This window comes from Phodopus roborovskii, unplaced genomic scaffold (genome assembly GCF_943737965.1).
Source record: "Phodopus roborovskii unplaced genomic scaffold, PHOROB, whole genome shotgun sequence".
In the NCBI taxonomy this organism is placed as follows: Eukaryota; Metazoa; Chordata; class Mammalia; order Rodentia; family Cricetidae; genus Phodopus; species Phodopus roborovskii.
In genome coordinates this window covers 45839-67424 of record NW_026125806.1, presented here as the reverse complement: position 1 = coordinate 67424, position 21586 = coordinate 45839, and the positions used below count along the sequence as shown (strand labels likewise).

Below are 21586 nucleotides of genomic sequence, written 5' to 3'. Positions count from 1 at the left end.
GTACTCATGGAACCCTGGGCTGACCAGAGGACTGCCTGAGTGCATTGTGCCAGGTGACAGGAGCAGGGAGCATAATGCACCAATCCTTTACTTATTTAAACAGTGAGGAGTTGTGCATGGCAGTCAGGGGATAAGGACTTTGCGTTATCATGAGGCATTCCTGCTGACCTGGGTCCGGGGCCCTGACCATCCCTGGGGGACCCGAGAAAGCTAAGTGCTGCCAAGTCCTGGGGTTGCTGGTTGTTTAATCGCAGTCCAGGGTGTCTGGAACTCTCTGGTTCCATTTCCACCTGGAAAGATATTGGAAGAACAGAGGACAAGGTTAAGATGAGGAATAAAACAAAACAAAACAAAAAACATTTCTTAGGTCCTGGTGCTTAAGAGAAGGAGGGAGGGGCTCATGAGGGATCCCAAAGGCAGGCCTCTGGGAAGCTTCAGGTCCTCCTGTGTTCTCTAGTACTTCACACAGTCCTCTCTGTCTTCCTGGATAGGAAGGAGCCACTCCTTCCTACAGGGTATCTGACCCCGAATGAAAGATGTCAAGATGGGGTTTGCCACTGTCAATACCCTTGAAATCTGACAATGGCATTGTGGGATGCCATAGCCTGACCCGTCTTCTCACCACAATGGCTGAGGATCCAGCCACTCTGGATCCTGCTGAGCTTCATCTTTTGAACACCATCTTAGTAGACAACCCCCACATCTCTTTTCTTTCCCGCCCTCCATGTTACCCTGCCACACCCCTTGCCAAGGCCAGTATGCTCATCCATTCCTGCCTGGAGTCACTTGAAACCTTTACCTACTGAAATCCACTACTTGCTGTTTCCTCTGTCTCTGCAAGGCTTGTAGCTGGAAGTTCATCTCTCAACAGTGCTGGCTCCTGGCATGCAGGCTATGAGTCTGAGTCTGCCCTCACCAGTTTGAACAATCTGGCACTCTACCACCAGACTCTACTTCTCAGAAATCAGAGCTTAGAGTGCTCACTGAAGCCCTCACTTTAGCATGAGATAGAACTCTCAATATACACATAGATTGAAAGAAAGCTTTACACTGGAGAGGCCAGGGGTCTACCTACCTATGATCTTTCTATAATCTCTGTTTTATCCATCCATGGATCTTTTTTCTACCTTCCTATCTCTGATCTCACTCTCCGCTGTCTCTCTTTCCTTGAATCTGTCTGCCTGTCTGTCTGTCTGTCTACTCTGAAACGAGGGCTCACTGTGTAGCCCAGGCTAGTCTCATATTTACAGCAATCTTTCTGTTTCATCTTCCTGAGTTTGTTTCACCAGCCCCAATGCTTATGGGGGTGGCCATGTGAGGAACTTTCCTCCCTGAGTAGCCTTAGGAGCGGAGGCTTGAGACGAAGGGGGTAGGACAGAACTTTATCCCTTGGCACCAATGGCCTGTGGCACAGGAATAACCCATCCTGGCTGTGCTCCTGGGACAGTATGTCTGTCAGTAGTGTAAGGGAAGGTTCAGTGTGGGACAAGGTTTCTGGATGAACTGAAGCACCCCGTCAATGGAGTAGACAGCTGTACTTAGACACAACTTGGCAGTCGTCCATGTTCTCTGGTCAGCTTATCGAAAGTTGTAAAGATGACCTCAAAAAGTGTGCGCTGAGACAAAATATCCAGCACTGCCCTGGCAGAGGTACAGACAGTGTGTAAGGTTATGGGACTTCAGAGAGCCCAGGCAGGTGGCCTGTGACCATGGCCAGCAGCTGAGCCACTGCCATATGGGAGCACACGACAGATGCTTTGTGCAAAAAGGGTGGCTGTCCTCTGGCAATCTTCTTCAATTTGCAGACCTGAGGCTCAACCACACAGGACAGGTTCCCAAGCAAGAACCAGTCTTCGGTCCTTACTCTGTCCATGAGGACAGGGTATTCTGGAGGGCTGGAGGAAGGCACTCTGTGGGACAGACATGCATGTGTCCTGAGTCTTGTCATGCTGGACCCTTAGCACCAAGAACTCTTCAGGGTCCTGTGCCCGCTGAGGCTCTCCTGAGGCATGGAGGGACTGAGAAGTTTATCACATGACACATCAGCACCTGGCATTTACTTGGCACTGGGTGGTGGCCATCCCTAGCCTGGCAATAATGAGGTGGATACCAAGGGTGAGTGTTCCTGAACCTGGGACTGTAAGTGTTCTTCTAATTGTATCATTCTTCATGTCTCTGGAGGCCAGATGAGGACCCGGGGCTGTGGTTACGAGAGAGCCCCACAGACATACTCGAGTTCTAGGGCTCAGGTCAGCACAAAAAGTGTCCAAAGTGTGAAGCATGAGAAGACACAGAACTCCAGCGTTGGTAGATATCAGAGGTAAGTTACAGAGGGGTATGAGAGGTCAGGGGACATGGACAGAAGCCCATGGACACGGTAACATGGGAAGACAGTGGACATCAGAGGTCACTGGACTTGTAGACAAGACCCATCAGAGGACAGGGTGACATCAGAGGTCAGTGAACATAGGGACCTCAGTGTTCAGAGGACATGTGCGTTTGTAGCCCTGCTCCAAACCCTTCCCTCAAGGTGCCAAGATTGGGCCCTGTCCTGAGTCACCTCAGTCCATACTCTGCCCCTAAAAATCCTGTTCTTGGAGGTTCCACCTCTCAGAGGACATTAGAAGTCCCCACCTCAGGGTTCACTCATGGTTCTTGGATTTCTGTTCCCCTGGGCTGACCCAGGAATGCTTTGCAGATGGGATCAATTGCATACAGTGAGACATTGTGTAGTCAGAGAGAGAGAGAGAGAGAGAGAGACAGAAAGAGAGAGAGAGAGTGAGAGAGAGAGAGAGTGAGAGGGAGAGGGGGGACAGGCAGGCAGGCAGTTAGGCAGAAAGACAGACAGACAGACAGACAGACAGACACACAGACAGACAGACAGACAGACAGAGTGTGGTTTATGTTTGTTCTTGGATCCCTCAGCTGTGAGTAGTCTTCTCCATCCCATCCATGGAACCCCTTGTGAGAAGAGGCAGCAATGCAGGCAAGAGCCTGAGGGGATGGAGGACACCAGGAGAAAAAGACCCTCCAAATCAAGTGAGCAGAGTTTATATGAACTCACACAGATGAAACAGGAGACACAGGTGTAATCCACTATCCTTTGTGTCACCATCTCCCACAAATTGACACAGAGACTCATAATTAATCATGAAACCCGGGCCTTGGCTAAGCTTTTTCCCAACTAGCTCTTATACCTTAAATTAACCTGGAATTATTATTATATCACATGCCTCAGTTACCTCTCCTCTGAAATATATGTCTGACTTCCTCAGTGTCTTACTGGTTGGTGTCTCCTAAGCACCTGAGTTCCTTACTCTGCCCAGAATTCCTTTATTTTTGACTATTCAGATCTGTATTAAACCAATCACAGTGATACCTCTTCACACATTATAAACATGTATACATTCATATTTTTTATATATTTATATACACATACATATATATATATGTATGTATGTATGTATGTATGTATGTATGTATGCGTATGTGTATATAGAGAGAGTGAGAGTAAAGTTCCTTAGCATTAAACTCAAATTGTTAGGCTTGACAGCAAGTGCCTCTACACCTGAGCCATCTCACCCTCTCCCTTTATCTCTGTTTGCAATGACCTGTTCTGAGTATGTACTGAAGAATATCGATACATGATGTTTAGTATAAACTCAGGCAAGAATTTATTTGAGTGTGTTTGTTTTCCATATTAATTCACAGGTTGTTTTATTAGTGGCCAAAGCGAGCCTAGTCATGCTAATTCCTGAGTCCCTTTGGCCTGGACCTAACGCATGGTCTCGATAATTCCCCATACTCTATATATATACGTTCAGCCTGAAAGGTCAGTTCAATCTTACCTGAAATTCTTTTGTTTTTAGAGCTGAGCACTGAGTATGAGATCATTAGTCAGATATTCCTCCCAACAAAGTACTAATTCACCTTCTCTCAGGAGATGTTAAAGTCTTGTAATTCTTCGCCTTGGAGTAGGACTTTGTGATATTTCTCCAGTTCAGATTGAAGGGTCAACTGATGCTATGTAGCTTTGGTCTGTAATACTTTTGTAGAAAACCTTTTATTCTAATGAAACAGCTAGATATTTAAAGACAGACAATATTTAAGAGAAAAGCAGGCTTTATTTTGCCAAAAGATGTTCTAAAGAGTTCAAAGCATACTCCATAGGTGTGGAGTAAGATGATGAAAAGAAGGAAATCTCAGGTTTCTACAGGGACCCTGAAAGAAAAAGATGTTTTGCATTTTCAAAGAAGCACAGGCTGTTTTTTCCACACCATTAAGCTCTGTGCTTTTCTTATAGATGAACATTGAAGAGTTACAGATAAACAATACTTTCCACAGTGATGCAACAGGTATCTATTAAACAACCTTAAAATTGGGTAAAATCCCTTCCAAGTATTCTCCTTTCTTATACACGAATCATCTTTACCCACCTCATTTTGGAATCCAAACAAAATGAGCATGGTCTTTATTACAGGAGAAGGGTAATCAGTAAAGGTGAGAAATCTGAGGCTGCAAATTATAGCAAGAGGGAATATTGACGTACATCCCAACAGAAGCCACTGCCATTGCACTGCCACACTGTTTTATTGATGTGATCCTGCTAAGTTGTGTGGTCACCGGTGATGTCTGTTGTTGGTAAAGTACGTGCTGCTGCTGCTGCTGCTGCTGCTGCTGCTGCTGCTGCTGCTGGACTGAGTACTCAGTGGGGACGTCCACATGCTGCAAATAGCTTAGCTGGATCCTGGAGGGCAAGTGTGCAGTCCTAGGCCAGTCCTCTCTGTATGTGAATGAGCACAGGTTCTTGTCCCCTTGCAGCTGGTTGTGAAGCTTTGAAGAGGCATCTGCAGGCAGCAAAGTGTCACTCCTCTGTGGTACTTTAGCTCTCCGGAGAGGCCTGTACTTATAGTCTGGGTATTTCTCTCTGTGTAAGGTCTTCAGTCTCTGTGCTTCTTGGAAAAATGGCCTTTTTTCAGCTTCTGTAAGTGATTTCCACTGGTATCCCAGTTGCTTACTGATTTCTGCATTTTCCATGCTTGGATTCTCCAGGGCTAACTTATGCCTCTGAGTCCTAGACCATACCATAAATGCATTCATGGGACGCTTGATGTGGCCCTCCATCCCCCTCTAATTGACTGCCACCAGTCCCAAAGCACCTCTTTTCTCCAGAGGTGAAGACACCCTGTGGCTGTAAAGCTTGACTGTAACATTCAGGATTCTATATGCTGAACATGGTTGATGAATTATGTTGTAACCAAGATTAAGACAGAGAGGTTTGGAGTGTAGGAGGGCTGTAGGGATAGAGACAAACACACACCCACACCCACCCACCCAGCCACCCACATACACACACCAGAGAGAGAGAGAGAGAGCTAGGTACAGGGGAACAGAACAAAACTTGACATGTAAGAGCTAAAGCTTCTCCACAAAATGTGTTTGTTACAAAAATTTGTTACTTAAAGTTTGTAGCAAAATATTCATCTCTCCTCCTCCAGCACCTCCCTTAGCCCAGCCCCAAAGTAATAACCATGCCAGAACCATGTAGACCTATGCAATGTCAACCAAAACCACTCTAATTTAGTGACTGTTAGATGCGGTGTTTCTACACTTGTAAAAATGCATCACTACCTCTATCACTACACATTGAGGTACAACAATGTACCTGTAATGAAAGTGATTTTTATGATGGACTAATATGAGAAACTAAAAACCAAAACAAAAACAAACGAAACTAAAAACCAAAACCTAAAAAGGGGGGTAGGGTTGGCAGTGAAAGGAATAACCATGAAAGCTAACATTTGTATCCTACTCCTCTAAGGAAATGTAACACTGAAAACACAAATTAATAGTACAACTTGGTTCAATGCTCCAATACAAATATGTATGTTTTGCTAGAGGGAAAACCCAGTTGTACAGCACATACTGGGTTTTGAAGATAGGAAAAAACTAGGTTATGTTTTCTACAAGGTTGACCTTAGAACTTATAAGACCTAATGGTTTTTGCAGTAGGTACACAGGTAACAGTAGTTTCTTTAATCACTTCTTTTGTGTAAAGGTCTTCAGCCTTCTCTTGTTAAGGTTAGGTGGCAGAATGCCTTCTGACTCAACAATGTCTATCTTCAGAGTGCCATCACTGCCTGCTTAAAACAATTATAGCTGGACTTGTTAAATACTAATATTTTTTCAAATAAGGAGGACATAGACAAGGTCATTGGACCTTCACTTGAGTATCCAGTCGCCCCTCCAACTGGTTGTAGGTGCATAGGTCCTAACTATATGAGACCATGAGGTTTTATGGGTATATAGGTTAAACAGGAAAATGAGGAGGAAGTCCACCTACACAGCCTTGAAAACCATTATATAAAATGTATTGCCTAACATCTCTCCTTAGAAACTTTCCACATAACAAATGATGGCTTTATTTGCTACTTTTATGTCTCATGGTATATGAAGAAATGTAAACCAACATGAATACTGTAAAATTATATATATTAACATCAAGTATATCACACACACACACACACACACATACACATACACACACACACACACACACACACAGAGAGAGAGAGAGAGAGAGAGAGAGAGAGAGAGAGAGAGACTGAAATGCCCAAATATATTTTTGGGTGTCAACTCTCTGAATAACACCACTATATTTAAATATTGTCTGTCTTTAATTGTCTGTCTGTTTTATTAAAATAAAAGGTTTTCTACAAAAGTTACAGACCAATGCTACATTGTGAGGGTCTTGTTAAGCATCAGAAATGGAATAGATATAGCAACAAGCCATATAGGTAACTGATGTCCCAACACTTAAGAGTCATGTATACAGAGTGACTGAAATAATACAGAGGGGATTGAATTAGCCATCAACTAAATTGGCAGATTTTAATCTGAGGAACCACTTTTGGTTATTATAAATAAGCTTAAAATGAAACTGAACACCACATAGCAGCCACTACAATACCTTCCTCTGGAAACATCAAGGGATTATATATTCTTATTGTTGACACCAGGTTTCTGAAGTTTTATACCCACAACATTTCATCTGATTTCATCATCTTAACCCCCCCCCAAACGTACTCTTTATAATTTATGTTGCACTATGTGATCTTGCTCACAAACTTCTGAATGATTGAGCAAGCTTTCTACACCTCTAAAACATAGGTTGCAGGAAAATAACATTCACAGAGCATCAACTGTAGCATCCTTTACACTAAGTACAATGCATCATGGAGTATTATTTAGATAGTCATGGGGTTTATTGAGCACCTTGAAACAAATAAGTCCCCCATATGGTCTTAAAACCTTTGAGCTTTACTCGATTTTGAAAACTATCTAGTGTAAGCACTAAATTATAGGCACTGTTTTGTGTAAATTAATTATAAGATTGTTTTGTAGATTTCAATGATACAGTGACACTAACATACTTTTTTAAGGGTTGGGATTTTGTTTGTTTTTGTTTTGTATGACAGGTTTTCTCTGTCTTTCTGGCTGTCCTGGAATGTGCTGTGTAAACTGGGCTGGCCCTGAAGTCACAGAACCCACCAGTCTCTGCCTCCTGAGTGCTGGCATTAAAGGCGTGCACCACAACTACCCAGTGACTGGGTTTTATGCCTGTGTTACAGCACTGTTTTAATGCCAATCACACAATTAGGGTTCCATCAGCTTTTTAACAACAGCTTTCTAACTCAACTGAGTGCAAATATATCTATCCATCCCAATGAATACTAAGTATCTTTCTCTGGAAGATACTTAGTCTGCATGCATACTCCATCATCACTTTTGTTACTTAACCTTTCTGTGAAATTTATGCAAAGTGTTAGTTAGCTAACAACTGTCCACATTCCAGAACCAGGAGGTTCCTACCCTCATCCTCACCCTGCCTAATGTCTCAGCAACAATGCCCTCCTATCACCAGGGCCAAGGTGACACATTTCCTCTGTCCCCACCTTACCCAGGTTTTCCATATGTAAATGCACCATATCCCTACCTCTCCTTAAATCTGACATCTGATCCTGCCAATGTGTCCATCCTCACTCAGAGGTACCCACTTTTCAAATTGGTGAAGTCTGTTCGGTGGTATCATTTCTGTGACATTCCTAGACCCTCATCACCTAGATACTCTGTGGCTACAAAACTTTTACACAAAGACATGTAGATACAGGACAGTGATCTCATGATTACTTTGACTATCCAGACTTCCTTTTCCTCACATAGAGAACTGCTTACAAATTATGTTCCTCCCCCTCCTTTGTGGACCCCCATGCAAGGGAAGCTTTGTAGTTCCTTGTGGCTTCAATCTCAAGCAGTGCTCTCCCTAGAATTTCCGCCTTCTTCTCCAGAAGGTGTACCACTCTGCCCACTATTCAGTAACTAAGCGCTGGAATTGGTAGCTGAATTCTTCAACATTTTGAGAGCTGCTTCTCTTTTTTTCTGCTGCTGTCCCCACCACAATTCCCTGATATTTTCTGTTCTGAACATCTTCATGGCCATAGCAAAAAGTCAAAACCTGTGCATGGACTACAGTACCATTATCTGGAAGGAACTTCCAGATAATAGAGCAAAAGTGGCCTACGGAACAGATCATACAAAAACAATCAGATATGCTCATTAACAATTCATAATATGCAGAGAACTGGACCAAGTTGCATGGGATTTCAGTAAAACAACACAGGATAAATCTATGGTGTAAATACCAACTATCCTAGTTCTGGTTGTGTATTTCCAGAAACAGTATATTAAAACCCCTAAATTGTGTCAGTGAGCATCTTTTTCCTTTTGAATAAATATGTGCCCACTAAATCAGGCAGAAAGTAAAATTGAGTTAGGATTAGCTAATTATCTTTAAAGGAGCCTTTTCTTATCTCTGAAATAAACACTTGTTGCTCCCTGGACTCTCCCTACTGATCTGGGAACTCTGAGACCCTTTGTTCCCTGATATTTGCATTTCAAAGGGAAGATGCCCCCTCAACACACACACACACACACACACACACAAACATACACACAGAGAGAGAGAGAGAGAGAGAGACATAGAGAGAGAGAGAAAAAAAAAGAGAAAGAGAGAGAGAGAGAGACAGAGAGACAGAGATAGGCCCATTAGGGAGAAACCTCCCAGGGTAGTGCTCTCCTTATTAGCTGGCTTGGCAAACCTGGCTTTCAGACATCAGCACCTACTTGTTAGAAAGATAAGGAAAACTCCATTCAATAAAGTCTGTTTTCTAACCCACTGAACCAGACCCCCATATTCTGATTCTGTCAACCTTAGTCAAACATCTTCAGAGGTAGTTCAAATGCCATGTTAGTAAAGAATTCCCTAAATATTCGTAATGGTAAACACTGACATCAAAGTACTGTGAGGTTGGGAAAGAAAATCCTGGGAGATTATTATGTGGAAAGAGAAAGATGTACTCTGTTGAAGTGGTAGTCCATAAGCATGAAAATTGGAACAGAGAGGATTTGGGGGAAGTGAACCAAGTTTAAGAAAGGGGCATTTCCATGAGGAAGGTCTACATGTAACTTCCGCCCAACCGAGTAAAGGATGTGGGAGGCCGTGACTGCCAGGTTCCACTGTTAGCCAGGACACATTCATGCAAACACAACTCTGCTTTCCTGTGCACAGATTTGGTAGGAAGAAACCTGTTGAGAGGCAGCCAGGAAAGCTGCAACACTTGGGTGGCTCCTGAGACCCTGAGAATAGGACTTTCTCCATCTGCTCAGGGGGTTGCTGTGATCATTCAGGAGAGGGAGGATGCAAAACCCAGTCACCATGTAATGATCGACACATCTCTCCTAAGATCCCAATAAAGAGCATAAATAACCTTTCACTACAGGAGGGTTGTCATTGGGACAGAAACACAAGCCATAGGTTCGAGGTTGTCCCTGTCCACTGTGTCCTGGACCCTCACATAGTCCACAGGGGAAGCCCTAAAGACCAGCTCCACATGTTCCCTCATAGTCTGGGCAGGATGAGCTTACACTCGCCTGCCACAGAGGGAAGGATACATGGGAAGTCAGGGATCCCCAGCCTGTGCATGGCTAGGGATGGAGACTTGGGAGGTACCCAAATGCTGACACTGAAGCTGCTGCTGTCTGGGAGAGACAAAGTAGAAAACTCTTCCCATTGCATGGGAATGAAGGGCTGCCTGCCTGGCTGGCATCCCACACACCAAAGCTCTCAGTGGAAACCTAATGCCATGATGCAACAGAGTTAGTATTGCTATGCTCCCCAGACAAGGAGGCAAGTTGAAGTGGCACCTGGAGAAGATACTTTCCTGCACCTGTTGGAAGTACAGAATGTGGTGGAGGTTGAGACAGATTGCTTATGCCCTGGGGCTGGAAGGAGACAGTCTTACAACATGTAGATCTGTTAGGATGAGACACTGCATGGGGACCATGGCAGGTTCCATGATGGGTGAGGGTGACTGAGTCAGGGGACAAAAGTGCCAGGCACACAGAGATTAAGTGAGAAGTGAAGTTTTATTAGAAACTGGAGGGAGGGGGAAGGAGAGAGAAAAGAGGTAAAGAGATACAGAGATAGAGAGAGGACAGAAGGTAAGAAGGAGATAGGAAACGCCCTGTCTGCCCCAGGGGAACAGTGAGAAGAGAGAGCAGGAAGAGAGCTGGAAAAGCAGAAAGAGAAGAGAGCAGAGGGACAGGAGCTAGAAAGAGAGCTTAAGTGGGCAGAGGTCTTTCTTTTAAAGGGATTGCCCCACCTGTGTGCAGACTGGTACTCATGGAACCCTGGGCTGACCAGAGGACTGCCTGAGTGCATTGTGCCAGGTGACAGGAGCAGGGAGCATAATGCACTAATCCTTTACTTATTTAAACAGTGAGGAGTTGTGCATGGCAGTCAGGGGATAAGGACTTTGCGTTATCATGAGGCATTCCTGCTGACCTGGGTCCGGGGCCCTGACCATCCCTGGGGGACCCGAGAAAGCTAAGTGCTGCCAAGTCCTGTGGTTGCTGGTTGTTTAATCGCAGTCCAGGGTGTCTGGAACTCTCTGGTTCCATTTCCACCTGGAAAGATATTGGAAGAACAGAGGACAAGGTTAAGATGAGGAATAAAACAAAACAAAACAAAAAACATTTCTTAGGTCCTGGTGCTTAAGAGAAGGAGGGAGGGGCTCATGAGGGATCCCAAAGGCAGGCCTCTGGGAAGCTTCAGGTCCTCCTGTGTTCTCTAGTACTTCACACAGTCCTCTCTGTCTTCCTGGATAGGAAGGAGCCACTCCTTCCTACAGGGTATCTGACCCCGAGTGAAAGATGTCAAGATGGGGTTTGCCACTGTCAATACCCTTGAAATCTGACAATGGCATTGTGGGATGCCATAGCCTGACCCGTCTTCTCACCTCAATGGCTGAGGATCTCCTAGTACAAAAGAGTCCAGCCACTCTGGATCCTGCTGAGCTTCATCTTTTGAACACCATCTTAGTAGACAACCCCCACATCTCTTTTCTTTCCCGCCCTCCATGTTACCCTGCCACACCCCTTGCCAAGGCCAGTATGCTCATCCATTCCTGCCTGGAGTCACTTGAAACCTTTACCTACTGAAATCCACTACTTGCTGTTTCCTCTGTCTCTGCAAGGCTTGTAGCTGGAAGTTCATCTCTCAACAGTGCTGGCTCCTGGCATGCAGGCTATGAGTCTGAGTCTGCCCTCACCAGTTTGAACAATCTGGCACTCTACCACCAGACTCTACTTCTTAGAAGTCAGAGCTTAGAGTGCTCACTGAAGCCTTCTCTTTAGCATGAGATAAAACTCTCAATATACACATAGATTGAAAGAAAGCTTTATACTGGAGAGGCCAGGGGTCTACCTACCTATGATCTTTCTATAATCTCTGTTTTATCCATCCATGGATCTTTTTTCTACCTTCCTATCTCTGATCTCACTCTCCGCTGTCTCTCTTTCCTTGAATCTGTCTGCCTGTCTGTCTGTCTGTCTACTCTGAAACGAGGGCTCACTGTGTAGCCCAGGCTAGTCTCATATTTACAGCAATCTTCCTGTTTCATCTTCCTGAGTTTGTTTCACCAGCCCCAATGCTTATGGGGGTGGCCATGTGAGGAACTTTCCTCCCTGAGTAGCCATAGGAGCGGAGGCTTGAGACGAAGGGGGGTAGGACAGAACTTTATCCCTTGGCACCAATGGCCTGTGGCACAGGAATAACCCATCCTGGCTGTGCTCCTGGGACAGTATGTCTGTCAGTAGTGTAAGGGAAGGTTCAGTGTGGGACAAGATTTCTGGATGAACTGAAGCATCCCGTCAATGGAGTAGACAGCTGTACTTAGACACAGCATGGCAGTCGTCCATGTTCTCGGATCAGAACATCCACAGTTTTAAAAGATGACCTCAACAAGTGTGGGCTGTATCTGCCCCAGCTGTTTCCAGGGAATCTACATCCTGATGCAGCCTCACAGAGAACCTGGGCTTCGACTGACACAGACTCCCCTCCAGTGTCCTACATCTCAGCTACCTTGGGTCCACTCACAGCAATGCTCCAATATTAACTGGAAGCAGCTAGAGGAAACAGCAGCCACTTATCCAGCGCGCAGGACTCACTCATAAACTGAAAAGAAGCTCTAACCAGCTCAAGCATGGCAAACATGGGTCTGGTAGATTTCACCCATCTTCCCCACTCCCTCTGCCTTGCTGAAAACCTTAGCTTGCATTCCTAGAGTTAGCAACCAAGGTCTATGAAATAAGAAAAACAGACTTCAAAGCCCATGTAGGAAAAAGAAAACTTTCAAGCTCCTCTCAGCTCCCAAAAGCAGCCAGACAGACAAGGCTAAACAAAGGACTGGTATGTGACAGGAAGACTAAGACCAGCTAACACACCCCAGCTGTGTCAACATTTCTCTGTCCTAAACAAGAAGAGATAGCTACATCACCTCACACTTGTAAAAATCCCTGGACCAGGAGGTAATTCACAAATTTGTATGCTGACAATATCCTGCTCAATTGTATTCTGCTCAAACATACACTTAGGGTTTTATCCTAGTAACCACAGAAGCTTTGTAATCTTGAGACTTCCAGTGTTGTGGGCTTTTCCTTTAAGTGCCTCACCCCTTAGCAGTAAGACTATTCAGCTAGTTCTGGATCATGTAGAATCCTTGCTGCAGCTTGGGAGTTAAGGAAACCTTTATTTTTGCATTCAGTAGTCTCGTCTTGGACGGTGGTTGTTTTGAGGTCCCACGAACTGGGCATAACAGTCCAGTTCCTTCTTAGTCCACTTCTTCCTCCTGAGGCTGACCACCAAGGTCCAGCTAGCAGTTTATTGAAGACCAGCCATCAGAAAGTCACATTTGGATGCCCTAATTAACATCCCAGGTAATCATCCTAATATGGGTTCCTCATTTTATCATTATAAGCCACCATATGTTTACCTATGTCTCCTCTATATCCAGAGGCAGTCTTTTGTTCCCCTCAGGAGAAATATCCCCTTCACCTCTCCCTTACCCTTCTCCCTCCTCCATCTCCTGTCTTTGTATCTTGTTTCCTGCCCTCTGTCCCTCTAGGGAAAATAATTGTCCTGTGTGATGAGAACATGACTGTGGGTGTGTTGTTGCCCTCTGCACGTGTTCCCGCTCCGGAGGGAAGGTAACCTGGCATCAGAAGCCAGGGAATACAATAAGCTTGCAGTGCACAACAATCTCACCAGAGCTTTATTGGGAAAGGGACAGAAGGTGGCTGCCTCTCTTTGGGAGGGAATCAGGAGAGACCTGAGTAGGAAGAAAGCCTTTTATAGGCTATCTTGGACATGGACATTTCCAGGGTAGGGACTGGTGGGTTTTGGAGCTCAGGGATGTGCAGCACAGAGGTTTGATTGGTTTTAAACCTGGCAGTGAGCTCAGACCTTTTTACCACACACAAAGACCATGGTGACAGCCACACAAATGATCAAAATTCCAGTAGTGAGAAGGGGAAGTGGACACATGATCCACTACTAACTAAAAAGCTATTTGAAATGGATAAATGCTGGGAAGGCAAAATCAGTTTTCCCCAATGTTGTGTCAATGGAATATCAACCACCATCTCAGGCAGACTTGGGCTCTTGTGCATATTGTTGTTTTGCTGATTTTGTTTCGTTGGGGTTTCTCGGTTTGTTTTGGTTTTGTTATTATGTATGATGACAAATCTGGGACAGGGAGAGACAGAGAGCATATGAAACCGGGGAGTAGGGAGGTTCATACGATCAGGGACTTGGGAGGAGAAAACTACTATGAAAACCTTTTACAAAACAGTAATTATTATAATTAATGGCGTCAAGGAGCACCACAATGCTAAAGTTATGCTCTGTGTCTTTTATTATAGGCAGTAGGGGTTCAAAAAATAATGCTGTGCTTTGGAATCTTAGAGGTCTTAACAGGGCTTTTGCCACAAAGAGTTAAATATATCTTTGAGAGACTAAAAGTTAAAATTAATATATTTTTTTTTTAATTGGGAGTAAAGGAGAGTTAGCTCATCACCATCTGTGTCAACATTCTTTAGAATAGAAGAAAGGAGATAAGCACCAATTTCCAGTTGTAAAAGTCCCTGCTGGCTGTAAACACCCCCAGCTCAGGGGATAATTGGCAAACTCATGCCCTCTGGACCCCTATCTTGCTCAAATGTATCTTGCTAAAATATATAGTTAATGCTTTACTTTGTAATTTGTAAGGATCTTGAGTAACTATGGAAACTTTGCAATTTGTGGCCTTGACGCTTATGATCTATTTCTTTAAAAGCTTCCCTGATTTGCCAGTGTAAATCTCATGTCCTTCCAATGGAGTGAGACCCAAGCCTCGCTGCTTGAATAAATGAAGAAATATTTGTTATTGCATCAGAGTCCAGTCTTTGTCTGTATGGGGTCTCGAGTACCTGCCATAACACCTTCACAAATTTAAGTGCATTGCAACATTTTTTTTTGGGTGTGGATGTCAAGCAATTTACTAGTTCTCACTGAGTTGACAAGCACATAATACAACATAATAACAGACAAGACATTACTGAGGTTATTGAAGAGCAATCATGTCGATCTACATAATCTACATTATGTTGATAAGGAATTGCAAGGGATGTATTAGAGCCAGAAATCTTTTAATGTTATTTCATGAAGTCTTCAAACAGCTAAATAATATAGGAGGTGCAGGAATAACTATGGTTTTTGCAAAATACAATGGGTGTATCTCCATGAAGCCTCCTATGCATAGGTATTAAATTCTCAGTAAAGGCTAGGAGTATAGTTTCTGTTCCACCCAGCTTTTGCGTGTATGGGTTTTGAGTTGTTTTATTTCCTTTTCTGGGAGCCACAACTTGCAAGCCAGGGTAAACTAAGGCTATTTTTCTACGTGTCTAAAATATCAAAATAAGTGTTGACAAATTTCCATTTCCAACTGGCAGCAGGACTGTTGAAAGTGCTGATGTTGTCTAAATCCATAATTAAGTGTAGTCCTCCTGCTAGCACTGGAAAAGATGGAAGGACTAAGATATCAAGGAGGACTGGTCATTGAAAAATTACTATTTGATACTGTGATGCCAGTATTTGATTTCATTGACAGTTATTAAAGTGAAAATAACAATCTGTAGAGAAAATAGTACAGATGGCAAATGTTCCCCACCGCAGTAAAAATACTGCTTGGTGGCATTTTCCAAAACAAGACTGGATTCCTGTTCATCCAGTGTCTATCTACTGCTTTCACTCTTGAAGGGAAGGCAATAAGAGACCTGAGGGAGTTTGGAAACAAAAGCTTGATTTAGAGATTTAGAGAATATAGTCCAAGGTGTCAGTTCTTGAGGGAATTACACCAAATCACCCAATTACATTAGGTATTTACAATGATAAAAATTTTTCTGAAGAGACTGACACTACAGTTGTTGGGGCAACCAACAATGCTGGTTGTATTAGACTTGATCCCAAGCACAGAATCCATACTCAGTATTGTAATCCTTGTCCAAACCAAAGTCAGGAAGATCATAAGCTCCTCTGGAGCATTGTATACTGTCCTCTGGCTAAACTGACAGTGTTAGGGCTGTTTTTGATTATGTTTTAGCCATTCATTAGCACTGGGAGCAACAATCAGAGAAGCCTCCATTAGCAAACAACACATTTCCATAGAAACTTCCATGCTTTTCATTTCATAAAAATCATGTTTTTCCTTTTTCAAAATTATTTTTTATTGTTTTTCATATCAATCCCAGTACCTTCTCCCTTCTATGACCACCCTCCAACTGCCCCTCATCCCGTTCCCCACTCACTCCCCAAGGTTGGTGAGGCATCCAGGAGAGATCATCAAAATCTCTCAAGTCATTAGAAGACAGAAAAATGACCCAAAGGACAAAGACTTCAGAAATGTAACAATATACATATATACATTTCTCACTAACAGACATATACCTGAAATGTCTTGACTAAAGGTAGAACCGTAATGTGCAATATGATAAAATATCCTAAGTTGTATCAACATTCAAAATATGTACTTACATCCAGACAGTTTTATATTTCTGTGCAAAACATCATAAGCAGAAAGAGGACCCGAACAGTCCAAATACAAGAATCTAACAACTTAGGTTATCAAGGATCTAGCAATTCAAATTATCTATAGCTAACAGTTGCTAAACTTAGTTCACTAGATAATATGTAAATCTGGCAGTATACCACCCTAACCATACCTTTCCCATCCATATCCAAAACTTACCTAAAAGAGATACCCGAGTCTGAGCATCACCTTCCATACCCTGTCCTAAAGAACTAAAACCCAACCCTATGCAGGTGTATATTATCCCCTAAGGCAACAAAAGTCTGGAGAGGACCTGCTGTAACATTTGTAGCCAGTCTCTGCTTGGCAGGAGATGCTTGACTGAAGTTCTCATCTGAAGCTGTGGCCACAGTGTAACAAGAAGGTGCACCCTTTCAGCCAGCTAGTCTGGAGATGTCTCCAGCTTTATACTCCCAACCTGGTTTTAGGGTGATGTTTGTTTGTTCAGAGGCATCAAGTGGAATCAAATGGAATAGATGAAATGGGCCCCATCTTCCTTCGGGAGACTTCAAAGATTGCTGTTAGGAACGTTTTTGTTTGCTGTGGAGGACTTAAACATTAATATCAGCACAGAAAGCTTAACTTCAATAGGTGGACATTCAGGGAAAGGTAACAATAAGGATGGGTTAAGAATGAAGAAAATTGGGATTTTACAGATATTAGAGTCCTAGATTTTGTTTCCTTTTGTCTTACACGAATGGCTTTTGATATGAGACAGAAACTCTGAATTTTCTTCAAATAACATGTTTGAACTTGGAGAAGGAGGGTCAAGTTCAACTCCAAAGCCAGATATGATTTTTATGTATATAGGGACTATGACTGTGCTAGGAGGTAAGAGGATATGAGTATACTATAAGTATTTTAACATAGCATTAGATTCTCCTTTGTTTGATGGTTCTTTCTGGATAGCTACCCTCTCCTCTTTAGGCATATACATGCTCTGTGTCTTTGTGCTTTTTTGGAGATGGGTTTTTTTTTTCTTCATCCCAGGAAAGATCAAAACACTCCTTTTACCTTTGTGAGGTCTCCATACATCTCCTGGGATATACCTTGGTGGACGATCTTTCTTTTCTCATCATCAAGAGGTTTCTCCTCTTAAAATCAGATGTTGATCATCTGTGATGGTATCCAGAGCTTTTCTTCTCCTGTAGAAACAAAGAGGAAACACCTACCACAGTGTAACACATATCTTGGTTTCCATACCAAGGTCAATGCATCCTTGAAGTACAGTAGCTGGTTTAGTGCAGAAAGTTGTTTTCTGTTGTTCAGTGTCTTACTGCAACTGTTTTCCCCTTCTCATTATCATGAGACAGTTTAATGTTAGTAAAGCATTAAGTAATCTGTGTGTGTGTGTGTGTGTGTGTGTGTGTGTGTGTGTGTGTGTGTGTTTTAGGGGGGCAGGGGGTGGCAGGTCTTGGTTCCTCCAACCTGCTTATAGAGCATTTCCTTTAAAGTGCAATTAGATCTCTCAAGTAGTGCTTGTCCTGTGGGATTGTGTGGTATACCAGCTTTATGCTTTATGTTATAATATTCAAAAGAACATTACAATTTGATGGACGCATATGCCAGAGCCTTGTCAGTTATTTGTGCAGGTAACCCATAATTGCCATTACCTCTAAGAGGTGTTTGATATCAGAGTCAGACTTTTCAGAACTCAGAGCAGTGGCCCATTGAAATCCTGAAAATGGGGCACATAGTTTAGTTATCCAAATTCTGCAAAGTGAAACCATCCATTTGCCAGATTCCTTTTCTAGGTATACCTTTAGGATTGCTACCTGGAGGTACAGGAGTTTGTTACAGAATGGACAAGTAGGATATTAATTTATTTATTTGATATATCCTTAGCTTGTTGCCAATGGAAAAATCCTTTTTTAAAATTTTTTTTTTTTGCTGTCTTTTTTTTTTTTTTTTTTTTTTTTTTGGTGTTTTTTATGAAACTCTGAGACCTCTAGCACACTTCCTTTAATTCGCAATCCATTTCATCAGCTGGTAGATTCATATGGGGATCTTGTTATGTGTAGGTGTTTCCTGCCTGTCTGGACCCACAGCCACAGGAGCCCCAAATAACACACAGAGGCGCTGTATTTGATATAAAGCTGCTGGCCAGTTACTAATTTCTTATGAAAAACCCCCACTATGCTTATTGCCTGTTTCAACTGCTCTTGCTAATTTGCCAGGGTCAAGCTATGAGAAAAGTACAGGAGGGAACCAGGTGCTGCTCTCATCCAACGCCAACCAGGTATCTGTGGTCTGCAGCTTGGACTAAAGCAAGGTCAGCAGGACAGTGTCCAGTATGCTGAGATAGTCATAACTGAATTCTTTGTATTCTTTGTGCCCAACCCAAATAACCAACTGTCCTTGGTTAACTACAACTGCTACATTTAGATGAAACAATGAAGTCCCTGTAACCATGCTTCTACTTCTGTAAGCCTGCTTCTTGCTACACCAACCTTATATAAATTGCATATGCTTTAACCAGGCACGCTCTCTCAGTCTCTCGAAAGACTAGGGCGTCCATAGGTACCTGTGTGTAAACAATAAATAACCTCTTGCACTTGCATCCAGTGGTCCGGTCTCGTCTCTTGGGGGCAAGGGCCTTCCCCCCTGACAGGCTCCACAAACTCTTGGGGTCTTTCATTGGAGGTTCCACCGAGATTGGAGACCCTTCCCCCTGGAGACTGACACTGACACCCACCGGGAGGTAAGCTGGCCAGCGCTTAATTTCTGTTCTTTGTTGTCTTGTTCATACGTCTTTTACTTGTTGCTTGTTGCGCAGCGATTGGTAATTGGCTAGGCTAGTCGAGTCTGTAGGTGGCTTGAGAAGGAGCTGACGAGCTCAGACTTCTACCCGCCACCCTGGGAGACGTCTCAGGGATCTGGGGCTCCCGATTTTTCGGAGCCCACAACGAGTCCCAGGGATTCGTGGTTTTGGAGGGGCCAGAGGGCTTAAGACCCTCTGTGCCTCCAACTCAGTATCTGGTTTCGGTTTTACGCCGAAGTCGCGCAGCACGTCTCTGTGCCGGCTGTCTCTCTGATCTGTTTGCCTTGTCTATTTACTTGCTTCTTTATTTTGAAAAAGACATGGGACAATCTGTAACTACCCCTTTGAGTCTGACCCTAGGTCACTGGAGCGACCCCAGGGCCGAGTGTACAACCAGTCAATGGACGTAAAGAAAAAGAGATGGCAAGTCCTGTGTGCTTCTGAGTGGCCGACATTTAACGTCGGCTGGCCCCGTGATGGGACTTTCGACCTTGGTATTATCTTGCAGGTAAAGGAATGAGTCTTCGATGCCGGGCCCCATGGACACCCTGACCAGGTGGCCTATATTGTCACCTGGGAAAATCTGGCCTCTGACCCACCCTCTTGGGTGGCTCTCTTTGTCAACTCCAAACCCCCTTCTAAATCTTTCCCCGAGACTGATGTGGCCCCACTTTCACAGGGACCCACTGCTCCTCCTTTGCCTTCTTCTGTACCACTCATTCCCTCTCAGGCTTCTGCCAAATCTCAATTATATCCTGTCCTCAAGAAAGAGAAAACCCTTCACTCCAAACCTATTCTTCCTGCTGATGAGTCTGATCTTATAGATTTACTTTCAGAAGACGGAATCACCCCCCCTTATCAGCCCCCTACCCAGGGCACTGTAGGTGGCGGTGATGCCCGGCAAAGGGGTCCGGACAAACCAGACAGTACCAGTACCACTCCTGCCCTGGACAACGGACAAGAAGACACTACTGCAGACTCCCCAGTAGCTGGCAGACTCAGTGGTAGAAGGGAGACAGCCACAGAAGGAACCTCCCGAGCCTTTCCCCTGCGCCAGACTGCCGGACCAGGAGGCCAATTTCAATACTGGCCTTTCTCGGCGTCCGACCTCTATAATTGGAAATCTAACAACCCCTCCTTCTCCAAAGACCCTGTAGCTCTCTCTAATCTAATTGAATACATCCTAATAACCCATCAACCCACTTGGGATGACTGCCAACAGCTTTTGCAGGTCCTTCTAACCTCAGAAGAAAAACAACGTGTCTTCCTGGAGGCTCGAAAGAACGTCTTAGGAGATGATGGGAGACCCACTCAGTTGCCTAATGAAACTGAGGAAGCTTTTCCCCTAAATCGTCCTGATTGGGACTTCAATACTGCTGCCGGTAGGGGACACCGGCGCCTTTATCGCCAGTTACTCATAGCGGGCCTCCGCGGCGCTGGACACCGTCCCACGAATTTGGCTCAGGTAAGACAGATAACCCAGGGACTGAAGGAAACTCCGACTGCATTTTTGGAGAGGCTAAAGGAAGCCTACCATATGTACACACCCTTTGATCCTGATAGTAATGAACAAAGGGGCAATGTTTCTATGGCTTTCATTTGGCAGTCGGCTCCAGATATTAGGACTAAGTTGCAGAGACTAGATAATTTACAAGATTATAGCCTGCAGGATCTCGTAAAGGAAGCAGAAAAGATCTTTAATAAGAGAGAAACACCTGAGGAAAAAGAAAGAAGACTTAAAAAGTTGCAGGAGGAAAGAGAGGGCAAATTAAAAAAGGAGCTAGAAGAGAGAGAGAGAAAAAAAGAGATCGTAAAAACCGGAAAGAATTAAGCAAAATCCTGGCCACTGTAGCTCAGAATAATCATAATGCAGGAAGTCAGGAAAGAAAGGGAGAAGAAAGGAGGCCCAGGGTAGATCGAGACCAGTGTGCCTACTGTAAAGAAAAAGGCCATTGGGTCAAAGATTGCCCTAAGAGACCTAAAACTCAGAGGCATGGAGACAGACTCCCAAGACCAACTCAGCTTCTAGCCCTAGATGAGGACTAGGGCAGTCGGGGCCAGGAACCCCCCCCTCCCTGAGCCCAGGCTAACCTTAAGAGTCGGGGGCAGCCAGTGACCTTCCTGGTGGACACTGGAGCCCAACATTCAGTTCTCACTGAAACGAACGGGCTATTGAGTACCAAAACAGCTTGGGTAGAAGGAGCCACCAGAGAAAAACAATACCGATGGACCACGGAGAGGAAAGTTCATCTCGCATCAGGTAAAGTCTCACATTCCTTTTCGCATGTACCGGACTGTCCAT

At 44.1% G+C, this 21586-nt stretch overlaps 2 protein-coding genes across 2 annotated transcripts; one reads left to right on the top strand and one right to left on the bottom strand.

Annotated features, from left to right (window-relative positions):
• Positions 1–1669: 1669 nt before the first annotated feature.
• LOC127217715 (sex-determining region Y protein-like) lies at positions 1670–5194 on the bottom strand. The gene is made up of 2 exons (XM_051178723.1): positions 4550–5194; positions 1670–1910 (listed from the first exon to the last, which is right to left on the bottom strand). Exons 1-2 carry the CDS (start codon positions 5122–5124, stop codon positions 1670–1672), a joined length of 816 nt encoding a protein of 271 aa, XP_051034680.1. The 5' UTR covers positions 5125–5194.
• Positions 5195–7906: 2712 nt separating this feature from the next.
• On the top strand, positions 7907–20962 carry LOC127217714 (uncharacterized; the record flags this gene model as incomplete). The annotated part of the gene is made up of 3 exons (XM_051178722.1): positions 7907–8049; positions 19645–19792; positions 20015–20962. Coding segments are annotated over exons 1-3 (1239 nt in total), but the record flags the coding sequence as incomplete, so codon positions are not given.
• Between the last annotated feature and the right edge of the window lie 624 nt (positions 20963–21586).

Bases quoted from the DNA above. Each gene is read 5' to 3' on its own strand.
- LOC127217715 (XM_051178723.1), bottom strand. From the start codon at position 5,124: ATGGAGGGCCACATCAAGCGTCCCATGAATGCATTTATGGTATGGTCT. The intron at 1,911-4,549 runs GTACGTCAATAT...TCTGTCCCACAG, and splicing joins GCAGTGGCTTCTGTTGGGAT to AGTGCCTTCCTCCAGCCCTC.